Source organism: Centruroides vittatus, unplaced genomic scaffold (assembly GCF_030686945.1).
Source record: "Centruroides vittatus isolate TY-2023 unplaced genomic scaffold, ASM3068694v2 contig_883, whole genome shotgun sequence".
Lineage (NCBI taxonomy): Eukaryota > Metazoa > Arthropoda > Arachnida > Scorpiones > Buthidae > Centruroides > Centruroides vittatus.
Window position 1 is genome coordinate 518,971 of NW_027122575.1, and position 13,858 is coordinate 532,828.

Here is a 13,858-nt window from a genome sequence, read left to right on the forward strand (position 1 = left end):
AAAACAGTCTATGTCAACTTTGAAATGATCTTGACTGTATATCTTTCTATGAAGTATCAACAATAGTTTAAGCTGAAACTTTAAAGAATACAGTGGAACCTCGCTTAATGAGCATAATTTGTTCCACAGTCTTACTCGTAATACAAAACACTTGTTAAGCGAAACAATTTTTCCCATAGAAATTAATGTAAAATATGATAATGCATTCCATGCTGAAAAAATGCTCAAATGGTTTATGTATAACGTTTATTCAAAAAAAAATTGTACAATATACACTGTTAAGGAGCATGAATTATCGTCATTTTTTCTTCTAGTGCAGAATGAACCTTCCTGAAATGAGCATTTGAGTTTCAGAAACCAAAAAAAAAAGAAATCACAGCTAATATGTTTGATAAACACTCCAAACGATATGCCAAATTCTTGGGTTATGTAAAGACTATACAGTAGAGCATCGATTATCCGACTCAATTGGGGACTGAGGTTGGTCGGATAACTGAAAAAATGGATAATCGGTATGAAAAAATACATTATTAGCATCAAAACTCTATCATAAGTCTGGATGATAGAGTCAATGATGTTAGCAATAATAATTTTGCATTTATAAGATATACTAATAACGTTAGAGACAAATTATTTATTAGTTTTTGGAATATACAAGGTCTCCGGGGGAAAATGCATAGAAAGTCAGTAAAAGAGTATATAAAATCTCAAACGATATGTGGCTTCACGGAAACCTGGATTGTTAATCTAAATAAAGAAGACGAGGAGGTGTTAAAACGTGAAAACACGGTGTTGTTCAGCGGAGCTCAGAGGAAGTGTGGAAAGGGTCGTCCAGCGGGTGGATTATTGCTGTTAATTAAGAAGAATTTTGGGCAAAGATAAAGAACATCCAGGTTCATTTCCGGCTGTTTAACTCTATAATAATGAATTCCATTGGCTATGCGGCCCCAATTTGGAGCCTTACGAACTTTCAAAAATTAGAAGTTGTCCAAAATAGGTTTGTACGCAAGATTTTTTTGCTGAATTACAACACACCAGGTAGCGTGTTAAGACTGGAATTAAGCAGGTTTAGATTGAGTGCTACTTTAATAAGGAGATACATGAAATTTTTATTTAAAATAAGAGACGCTCGAAATCTTTCAACTGTATTATTATACCAATTGTATCGAAAATCTTTGATTAAAGTACAAAGCAAAAACTGGGTGTCACAAATTGCACAAATTTTAAAGCGCTTTGGATATTCTATTAAAATATTCCTAGATTTACCTGAAATAAGTGAACAACATTTCCAAATGTTGATACAAAATGTGCTCGAAATCTCCTTATCACAAGACATAGAAGACATATTCACAAGAGAGAAAACGGATTGGTATAACATAATTCTTGAGTATCCATTTATTAATAACTACATGTTAACTAACCTGGCTTTTAATGTTAAAATATTTTTCATATAACTCAGAATAAACAAAGAATTAATATTAATTTCATTGAGTTTTCAAAGAGTATTTGCCCAAGATGCCAAAAAATAATCTCAAAATTTCACATGTTTTGTGGCTGTAAAGATGCAAAGGAACTAGCACACAATCTTGACTTGCATATGTTAACAGGGTGCACTAATGAAAGAGCAATGTATGAAATATTCCATACAGCCAAGATAGACATAATTTATAGACTATATAAATAGGCCCACAAATTTTTAATGTATCAAATTCATTGAATACATAAGTAATATAAATTAATGGTATTGTATGTTATAGAACCATGTGTATGAAGAAAGTTACCAGTTGCAGTATAGGTTGAAATGACTTTAAATTGATGTTATTAAAATAATTATAATTGGTAACTAAATGTGGAATATAATGCTTGGTTTGACTTGTGTTGCTAGTGTATTTTTTAACATTAATAACAAGCGATTGTTGTCAAAAACATCCTTTGTAACTGGCTATCGCCTTATTACGAATAAATTTTGAATTGAATTGAATTGAATTATTAGCATAGTGTATTAGTATATTAGTATATCCCATGTAATAAGCATATTAGTATATCGCTATTAACCTACTTCGCGTTGAATTTTCATCGATGTTAAGCCTAACAAAATTTTTTTAAAATAATAATCATTGTTAAATTATTTCTTTATTTTGCACAAAATAAACACAGAAATAAAGAAAAAATAGAAAATTAAGCCTGGTTTAAATACTGGCCCTTCTTTCATGGTCGAGCCAGTGTTTCCAGCTAAAACATGCAAAAATTTAACAAAAATAATATTAAAGTAGCCAAGACATAGCCAAATATTGTAGCGCCACATCACTAGCGAACATTTGAATTTGCTGACTAGAACGCAGTCGGTTAACCGATGTGACGGTTGATCGGGGGGTCAGATAATTGATGCTCTACTGTAATTAATTAAATATTATAAATTAATTAATTTGACTAGAGGTAGGCAGGTATGTTTCCATCTCGTATTAAATTTAATAATTATAAATAGTTAATTTTTAATTCAGACATTTCTAAAATTTAATTTGGAATTGGTGATTAAATTTAATGACCCAAGAATTTGGCATATCGTTTGGTGTGTTTATTATATAAAGGGCTATGGTTGTTGTTGTTTATAAGTAATATGTGTGAACACAAGTTTGGAAAAGTATGTGATCACAAGTGACACTAAGATGCTAGCAGAACGAGTGATAAACACAGACTGATGGAGAATGCTGCATGCGCACAATTCAGGACTTCCTCTCTCCTCATCACTTGTTATGTGAAACATCGCTTGTTAAGCAAGGCAAATTTTTACAATTTGTTTTGCTCGTTATGCAAAATGCCCATTGTGCGAGGTGCTCGTTAAGTGAGGTTCCACTGTACTTTGTTTCAAAATAGAATCTCTATTTAAATTTTGTTCTAAGCAGGCTGATAAGGTTTGTTTTGATTAAATTTAGTTGCTGGAAATGCATGTAAGGTGTGTACAGTGTCTTCTTTCTATGATGTAACAACTTCATAACTCTGCTATTGGTCAGTCTTTTCCAGGGGCAAATCCTGACCAAAATTTTTGGGCATGCTGAAAGTTATAATAAGAATAATAGGCCTATTCTAGCACTAAAGAATAGACAGAAACGTTATTTGGTGTGAATAAAAAAGTATGGACTATTATAAAGCCCATTATATCTACACTGAAATATATTATAATGAAAAAGTATTAAAAATTTATGATGATAATTCAAATTTTGTGGGCCCTTGACACTGGGGGCCCAGGGCTTAAGCCCTATTAATTTCTATGTAGATCTACCCCTGTACACAATACATGTATGCTGACTGGGTACCGCAAGCTTTCAGTACAATCTGGCTGTGTTAAATGCTTCGAATGATGTCATGCGTGCATGCTTGTTTGCTGCGACAAACCTCCACATGAGCAAGCAATCAAGTTCCTGCAAGCATGGCACTGACTTAAAATGGCTAGCCACTAGCTGTCAATGTAAAAGCAAATACAAACGATAAAAGTGTTTACACGTTAGAATAAATTATTATTGGCACATTTGTTTTCATATAAAAATATATTGACAGTCAAAACTTTCTCTTAAGCATGCGGCACATGCTAAGCAAGTCCAGAGAATTCACCTCTGGTCTTTTATATATATATTTGACGTTAAAGTACAAGAACCAAAAATCCAGCATACAAAAAGTAAGAAATTTTAATTTAAAACAAACATTTTTGGTAATTTAAAGCATTTACTTTTAAATGTTGTTTGTAACCTGATAATGGTTGTTTAAAACTACTGAAAATGCTTGTTTAAAAAAATTTCTCTTTTTATGCTGGATTTGGGTTGTTATATTTTAATTGTTGTTATCTAGGATTTTGTCAGATAATATATTATGACATTTAAAAAACTTATTTAAATTGGTTTGTATAGTATAAACAACAATTTTTTAAATAAAAGAAACACTTAAAATGTTACAATTGTAATATTTGAGTTAGTTTCTTTTATTTTATATTATTGTGATAACATAATAGCAATGGCTTTAATAATAAACCAAACAATCGCATAATTAATGGCTTTAATTATTGATTTTTAGTTATTTGATCTACTGACAAATGAACAGTGATTTTTAAATCATTGTTCATTGGTCATAGATCAGACTGTGACCAAATGCAAAATTCTGAATTCAGTTTTGTTTGTAATTATAATTATTTTTATAATTTTTGTATATTTATAGATTTTAAAAGTCATGTTTTAATTTGTTTCAAAGGGAAAGGATCTATAAAATGATATACAGTGTTTTTCTATTAAACTCTTATATACTGTAAGTTTTTTATTATTTTAAATCAAGCATGGCCTTAGGTTCCTTGACTAATACAACCCTCTGTGATATTTTTTTCTGTGGTCTGCATACTTTCAAGATCTTTAAATGTATTTATGTCATAAGTAATATGCAATAAGTCTACATGTTCAGTGAACAAAAATCATAAGGATATAAGTTATAAATTTGAAGGTTTGTTATCCACATCCATAATATTCATGTTTCCTTTACAAATGTAGAATTTACATAAAATCTGATTTTAGGCTTAATTTCATCTTAAAACAATATCAGATGATCTTTTTCTATTGAAAGGTTGTTCTCATCTACACTTGTAGATAAACATTTTTTTCAGTGTCCAGATAATGATAATTAGTGTAGTCACATGTATTTAAGGATTCTTTGTCCAGAGTCTTATGCAGTGTTGCCGCCTTTTCAAAATTGCTGACCTGGACATTTTAAAATTAGAATGTTATACTTAGAAATAAAAAAAATCAGGTTACTTTATTGTGAGTAGAAAATAAATATTTTTTTTTATTACAAGGTAAACATGTACTGTACATGATATATTATTAATTAAAGTACATTGAATGTAGTATTGCAAACACAACACGTAGCCATTTCATCAGATTCTGGAACAGGTCGTAACCATTTTTGAAATTTGTTTTGTGTCAGCTAATCTTTATTAAATTTACAAGTTTGCTTCTTCTTTTCTGGGTTTTCAATTTCTTGAGTTGTCACATTAAATAATTAAAATAGAAATTATAAACTTGTAAACTGAAACTGTCACATTTGTTTTACAATAGGTTTGTTCCAATACAACTTCCTGACTGGTTTGAATTTGAAACCATACGAGGCATGTGCAATGTCATTTTACAGCCAAGAACTGAACAATGCGCATTCCAGTTTTAAACCAGTTAGTGTTTGGAACAAACCTAATATTTGCCAGAGATATTTGCGAGTTAGAATTTTAAAAGTACATTTTCTGTCACTCAGCCTAGGGATAAGATGGGGATAAGTTTGGGTGGGGGTGTGAAGTTAGTCTTTAAATGTTAAAATAAAATACTCACAAATATTTTTACAAATTTATTTTGTATCATAATTTTACAAATTCTACGAAAATCGGATAAATTAATAATTTATCCGCACCATGAATTTAAAAACTGGCTTGTCCAGATGAAAACCAGCCTAGTGGCAACACTAGTTTTATGCATCTGTTTGGTAGGTTGTATTGTTATTTTAGCACATTTAAATTTAATGTAACTGAAAATTTTAAGATTTGTTTAAAAAAACATTTTTCAGCATGAACACTTACACTAATGTTCTTTCTGCTTATAATATTTATATTTTCTTAACAACTTTGCTAAATTTTAATTTTCTGTCAGTTGTGTGAAATAATTTCAAAATAATAAGTTTTATATTAATTTATGTATTACAGTCATACATTTTCTTAATTATTTATTAATGAATTTTTATATTTCAAAAAACTTTATAGATGGGACAGTAACAAATAAATTTTGTAATTTTTATTTATATTTAATAATTTAAATAATCAACACTATTCAAATATATTAATTTATTTCTGACTGAAAACAATTATTATAATTTATATTAATTTTTTTCCAGTAATCTGAAACATCATAATGATGCGATTCTTGACGTTTTCTGTTCAAATTAAACAACACATACAGTTATATTTATGGTAAATCTTTTGTTTTAATAACTTTATAAAATAATGCTTAATTAAATTTTAAAATGTTGAACAAAAGCTTGATATATTCATTTTGTTGGATCAGAATGAAAATTATTTGATAACATCATTTGGAAATTTCTTTATTTGAAGAATAATTATTTATTTTAATCATTTTTTAACTATATTTCTTGCTTTTTAAAAAAATGCAGTTATCATCAATCAAGAAAGTGATTTCAATGAATAATCTGATAAGATTACAAAAGGGAACCAATAAATGTCAACTTCAAAAATGTACAAATTCTTATTCATCTCTTAATAAAGGATGTCAAGATGCTGTACAGTTAAGTAACTTTGATTTTGTAAACAAATGGTTCTATCCATTTCCTTTTTATAATAGTCTACAACTGTCACAATTACCTCCCACAATCTGTGCATCCAATCAATATTTTTCATCTTATAACAATAACACATACATGGAAGAAGAACAAAGGAATTATTTTAAGAAAGAAAGAAAGAATCTATCAGAGACATATTTTTCAGAAAGCAGCTCTTTTCAACAAACAAATGAAAAATTACAGCAAATGAATCCTAATTTTTCCATCACAAGTACTGATCTTCCAGTTAGAACTTTTCATGCAGAAACTTCAATGAATGAACAGGTTGATTTAAATGAACAAGCATTAAGGGCTAAAAAAGGTATGTATTGTAAATTTTTTCTTTAAAATACAGTCAAACCTGTTTATAACAGAACCGAAGGGACCCCCAAGGGACTGAACAACTCTTGTAGTAGACAGGATTCTGCTATATACAGGTTACCTACTATAGGTAACTCTTGATTAATGTGATTAATAAATTTCTCAATGTTACTGCATATATCAACATTGTGTTAATCAAATACAGTGGTACCTCGGTACTTGATCAAACAATCACCACCCACTAGAACAAATTTTTGGTTAATAACAAATATTTTAATTTTAACTTTAATTTTTTCATTCATTCATAAAAAAGTTCTCAAAGATAAAAATGAATAACCAATTTAAAAATAAAATAAAACCTTACAGCTGCCTACCTTCATTAGACAAAATTATGCTCAATTCAGTTTATTTTATTCATAAGTGAAAAAAGAAACAAACTGTGTGCAGAACACAATCATCAACATGTTTTGCAACCATATCAAGTGGATTAAGTGTTTCAACAATGTGTCTGTGACACACTAAGATTTGTTGCAAATTCATGAGTTGTTATTTGTCAATCTTTAACAATTTCTCTTCAATAGCTTTTGGGAGCCTGTGTGTTTTGTGTCCTTCAGTTCAAAATTTTCTGAATGAAACTTTCAAAACCACATTTGACACATTTGGAGTTCAGAATCATCTTTCCCATACACTGTATGAGTATTTTTTACAGTTTGTATAGTATGATATCCTTTGTGAATATTAAAAGCATGCGTAATATGCCCGATGTGCATTTTATCTGCAGACATTTCGGCTTGATTTTATTGAAAGGAAATGTGATGTAAAAAAAGTTTAAAATAAGCATCAAAACAAAAAATACAGTCTCACATCAGGAATAATATATTAAATTTTACAACTTGTAATTACATCACATATTTATGTTAAGTAAAAACAGCTGTTAATAAAAATAAGCAAAAACATTCCATTTAAATTCCAATAAAATTACTGTAATATCAGTCATATAAATAAAGTATTTTGCTATTCTGTATTGCGTATGTATTTTTTGACTTTTTATGATTTACACATGCTAGGCTTGTAAACTTCTTGTTAAATTTGTGTTAAATTGGATAAAGATAGCTATTTTTCCGTTATACAGCCTGATTTTCCATTTCATTTCTGTGTTAGGCATGTTCTGCTGTATACACTTAATTTGTATAAACTTTTACAAAAAATTCAAGGATTGAAGAAATTTTCTGTTAATGACAGGTTTTTGCTACATACAGGCTTCATTATAGACAGGTTTGACTGTATAAACATGAATTTTTTCATTAAAGGAAAATTTTCATTCTATTTCTTCAAAAAATTTTTTATTTAAAAAATATATTGTAAAGATGCACTATTTCAAAATGTAAATAAAAGTAACATAATGCATTTATTTATTATATATGTATAAATTAAAATAATGCACTGTATATTCAAAAAATTGAAAAAAAATGTTTACAAAATTGATCACTAACTGAAGAAATAAAAACAGTCAAATAGAATTGCAGTTAGTGATATTTACTTTATCTCTATTTTGCTTTTTATATTTGCTATACAATAATTTTCATATGAATTTTAATGAAATAATTTTTTAAAATAATACATTTGAATTTTTATTATAACTTTCACTTAATTTCTCTTATTTATATTTGATGAAAATATTCTCCTATTAATAATTTTAATTCATCTGCATAAAATAATTTAAAAATGTTATATTTTGACTATTTATTTTATGTACTAATTAATTTGATCAGTTATTATTTTCTAAGTATTTTAATGGATTGTGGAAAACATTTTCAGAAAGCTGTCACCAGGAGGCAAAGACTTTCTGAAACTGTACACCACATGAATTACTCATACCACATAGTATTCTTACTCGAGTTTCCCCAAGAACTATTTGAATTTGCTTGTTTGTATCAACTTTTTGTTATATTTATCCAGATATGTTTTTTATTGTGCTATAAAGGCAGTTTTTATATTCAAACATTTTTATTTTATAATTTTACACACTTTAAATCCTACTGTAAAAATTATTATATAATTTTAAATAGTATTTTTCATACATGTTGTGTTTTTCTTTTTAAATACAATTTTTTTTCTTTCTACATTTTGTACAATGTTTTATCCTTATGTATTATACTTTTATACTTGTGCATTTTTTGAAGATGTTTCTTGCTTTTTATATATACTGTAGTTCAGTTTTTGAGTCTATTTTATTGTATGCTTTTAGAGTGTCATATGGGACTATCAATAAATTATGTAATGCAGATTTGGGTGGGCAGGTGGGTATGCATGTAATTATTATGCATTTTGAGGGATGGGGTGTTTACAAAAATGTGACATAATGTTAGGATCTTTAAATTGACAGGTATTTGTTATAATGTAGGGATTAAGACACTGGTAGTTTTTTACCAAATGATGATAACTTCACAGATCTGGCTTTAACTTTCATTATCTAAGGGGCTGTCCATAAATTACGTAAGGTATTTTGGGATGGGTGGGGGTCAAGGATTTCTTACGATTTCTTACTCAGGAGTAGGTGGGTAATAGATCTCGTCTTATGTAATATTCTTATTTTTATGTTTCGATCTCATTGAGTGGTAGAGTTTTGAATTTGGCTTTAATTTGGCAGTTTATATTAAGAACGCTCATTGTACTAATGCCATTAAGTGTGACTTGATAGAATAATGTGAAAGCTGCGGATTTACGCATTTGATGGAACTTCCAATTTATCGGAAATTGTAACAAATCTGATGGAAGAACGTGCCGGGTGAGAAATTAGATCATCACTATTTTTGATAAGAATCTGATGGGAAGATTGACACATAAGTGCCAACTCAGCGCTGTTGTGTCAACTTTTGATGGTCATGTTACTCCCTTTTCCACGTTAAGGAGATAAAAAGCGAGAGTTGCCAGAACTCAAGGAGAGCGATTCAATGGAAAGTTATATTGGGACATCGTGTGCATCCCGTCTCCCGGGCCTCCATACGTTGGACTGGACCCAAGAAGAGGAGGAGACACCTGTTGGAAGAACATCCACAACAATGACTCTTCCATACAACGAAGTTCGTCGAATTGACTCTCCGCTACGCATAAGAGGTATTTAGGGGGCTAGAAACTTGTAAACTCTCTTTGCGAGCAAACCATTAGAAATAGAACGAGCATGCGTTTCGCGAGCAACCTAGAACTATCTGGCTCTCCTCTCGATAGGAGTATTTGTATTTGTATTTAATCGTCTATTTAACCACATGTATTTAACCTGTATATCCTACCTTTAGTTATAGAATAAATGCTGTTATTAAGACCTGTCTCTCGTCAATCTAAGGATGCCTGCCAACTTACCGACAACCTCCCCACTCACGTTTTGCCCTCCTAGCCACCCAATGATGAGGTCGGGTTTTACCAACCCGTGCAGATTAAGTGGTCAGGAAGGGATTAACCTTTGACCCCCTGCTTATCTCACAGTAATAATGCTAGCAGACACATTTTTTATCATGGGAGAAAGGCTGTGTAGTTGTTTCTCTCTCTCTCTCTCTCTTTTTTTTTTTTTTTTTTAAATAAGTGCACTACTCCTATGGGTGTATAACACTAACAATTCATAAACCAAAATACATGATACAAAGTAAACATAAAATTAATATTTGGCTTTTAGTGAAAACTAAAATGTAAAACTAGAAATTATAAATTATAAATAGTCTTATCTTCCGTATTTTTTGAACATAATTGTAAATTAGCATCAAACAGTGGCTTCTGAACAAGCTTATCGAGTGGCTATGGCCACCTGAAACAAAGTGTAAAGATTTATAATTTCATAATAAGTCTATCTTGATCGTAAATTTGGCAATAATAGATCATATGGTTGACGGTGTCTAGGTTTTCTGTAGAGCAAAAGCAAGGGGCAGTTTCTTCTCGGTTATATATGCTCAGTAAGTAGTTGAGCAGTAGCAAACATTAAATGTCTAAGTGGTGATGAGAACCTGCATTCAACACTAGGAAAATAAAGTCTTGTTATTCTACCAGTTTTACTGCTCAACCATTTTTGATTCCACTTTTGCATAGTGTTGTCATGAATATAATTATTAAGGCTGCTGCGTGAGAGAGGGATGTAAGTGTAGTCCAAGTCAGTATGTTTTGCAGCTGGACTTAGCCTCAAAGTCAGCTTTTTTATTTCCTAGTATGCCACTATGGCCAGGAATATAAAAATTATTTTATTTACAAGATTTTTAATATGGTGCTGGATATATGTGATTTTATTGCTATTGCAATTGGGATTTAATAGAGCTTTTAGGACAGACTAAGAATCACTGTAAATGTTGATAGACATAGTTTTGTTTGGTAGTGAAGTGTCCCACTGAACAGCTTGGTAGACAGCATCTTCTTCAGCTTGATATGTGGGGGTATCTGTACCTTCTAACATGGGTAAAATATGTCAGTTTGGAGGAAGATACAGATACTTGGGCAGACATGAAAGGGGCTTTTGGACCCATCTGTGTAGATATTAATGGGGATAACCTTAGTTACAGGGTAATGATCACAGATAGTAGGGTAATTGCAATGTGGTAGCATATGAACAGCCATAGATAGGAGTAGAGACCATTGTTGAGCCTTGATGTTTGTAGTTCTGATGTAGCAGTTTAGAACCTTTTCTACAATACATAGTGGCAAAGGAAGGAGCTCTGCTAGTATCAGAGAGGCATTAGTAGAAACAGTTCTGCAGCACTTTGAAATTCTGATGGAAAACTGTCTTTGAAAAGAGCGTAATTTACTTGCTACTGAATTTTTACTAGTTACGTGACCCCAGCTAGAGGTCACGTAAAGTAGCATTGGCCCCATTATATAGAGTTTTATAAGCTTTATGGTTTAGTTCCATGGTGTACCTAGCACACTTTAGCAGCATGTAGTTTATTTTCTTGGCCTTAGCCAAGATGTAAGCAATATGGCAATGGAATGTGGTTTCTATTCTCTCTTGTTTTATTTTGTATGAAGTTTCTGTTTACACGTGCACTAGCTGGTCGATCTGTCAAAGTTTTTTTGTGTCCTTTTGTGAAAATTAAAATTAATATAAAAATGAATATTATGATGTTGATTAATGATGATAATAAAAAGATTGTTAATAATTAAAAAATAAAGTTTTTAAAATAAATTGTTCATTCGAATTTATTAAATTTTATATTTTTAAATTTGTTCACATAGTCTTTTATAAATAATAGTACATATTAATTAACTAATTAATAATTATATATTTTGGACCTAAGATTTCTAGGATTTCATTAAAAACTTTCTATAAAATTATGCCTAAATATTATGTAAGATAGGGAAGGAGAGGGGGGTTTGAAGAAAATATTATGGTTTCTTACACAGTGGTGGGTGGGGTCTAGAATGGCCAAAATTGCCCTTACGTAATTTATGGACGGCCCCTATTTTGCTAAAAACAACACAAATGAAAATAAAAAATATAAAAATAGTTTTAAAGAAATGCTTTTTATTCACATAAATGCACTAAAAACTAAAAAATAAATTATCTTTTACAGTATTCTTGGTATTATGTGACTAGGGATGGTCCTGATACCACCTATACCAATATCATATTGATACTTTCCTTTGATACAAAGTACTTTTTTTACTTGATACTTTTGGTCCAATATCAATACTGGTATCAATACTTTACTTTGGGTATTGGATCTGGTATTGTTACATTTTTCACAGATAGGTAAGGTTCGACTGAAACCAGATTTTGCAGCCAAATCAGAAACTGAAATGGAATTTTACACAAGTTAAAAACTCACTCTATGAGCAAGTTTAAACATGTACAGTTTTTAAAGAGAGTATTTTGAACAGCATAATATATGTGTTCTTTTAAATCTGTATACTTAATATCAAAGTATTGTATAATATGAATTCTGAACATCCTCCAATAACATGGCAGTTTATTGACTAGATTCAAAGATGATGACTACAGTTTAACATTCATAGAAAGCCGCGCCATATTGTTCCAGAGAAGATGGTGCCAGTGGATTGCAGTTAAAGTTCATATTTTTCAGCACTAATAAACTTTTAAGGAACCATGTTTATTAGCATTTGAAGTTCTTGGATTTATCTAGGGAGTCAGTTTGTTACGAAGAATAATGAAGTAAATCTATCTATCTCATCCTTACTTATCCAAACTTGGTTTCAAATGATTATCATCTTATTGGGTCATCCAAGGATTCTTTATATGGTTGTCATTGCAGTCTGATGAAGTTGTTTACACTGCAATACTTAGGTAGTTTAGCAGACGGCCAAAAGTTCCTCTTGTCATCCAATCAGTTTTGGATTCCTACTGGCAAGGGTACATTGAAGATTAGATATATAACTTTTATTTTTATTTATTAAATAAATGTTGAATTATTTTTGCAAATTTCATTTGATTCTACTTTTTTTATGTCAAACACATTTAAATTTTGAAAATTATTTATAATGTTGTATTTTATAATTAACTTATTTAATATATTATACTACAATATAACAAATATAAAACACAGTGCAATACAATATAAAGAATAAAAAATAAAGACAATGTCTGTAATAAATTTATAATTTATAACTATATATTTTGTATATGCTTTTTGTTTGTGATCATATATTGCATTAGGAATATAACTTATGTTTTCTATCAAAGAAAAGAAAAAGGTTTTTTTTTCCATGTTGGCTATTTCATGGATTTTAAATGTAATTTTTCAAGTAACAAATATTTGGTTTAACAGCTACAATAACCTCTTTTTCTGTTAAATTGAGGGTTAATTGTACTAAAAAAATATAAAATAATACTTCCAATAAAATTTTTATATAAATGATAAAACAAGCAAGAAAAAGAAAAAATAAATTATATATAGTGGAAATTTGATTATCCAAGATGGCTTTAAAAAAATGAATGTATTTAACATCCATTTTTTAAAAATCATTTGTGTGGATGTTACACATTTAAGTGTAACATCCATACATTCACAGAGTATAATACAGAGACCAAATTATGTAACTGGAAATCACTAAGTCATGTTGATTGTAGTACCACAAAACGAAGTCATATAAATTACATTATGTTAGATTTTGAGTAAATTAATTTAACTTTAAATGCGTAGCATTTGATATTCTCAAAATATGAAAACAAATGAATTTCTGGATTATC

At 29.7% G+C, this 13,858-nt stretch overlaps 1 protein-coding gene across 3 annotated transcripts in view; it reads left to right on the forward strand.

Moving 5' to 3' along the window:
* Positions 1 to 13,858, forward strand: part of LOC136983560 (protein angel homolog 2-like) — a 59,935-nt gene that overhangs the window by 14,109 nt on the left and 31,968 nt on the right. For 2 of the 3 annotated variants that reach the window (XM_067280340.1, XM_067280341.1), the window contains exons 2-3: positions 5,914 to 5,989; positions 6,190 to 6,676. In XM_067280340.1, coding sequence (XP_067136441.1) covers positions 5,987 to 5,989; positions 6,190 to 6,676 — 490 coding nt within the window. In that variant the 5' untranslated portion in view covers positions 5,914 to 5,986. The remainder of the gene's footprint in view (positions 1 to 5,913; positions 5,990 to 6,189; positions 6,677 to 13,858) is intronic. The other variant, XM_067280342.1, reaches the window with a different exon arrangement.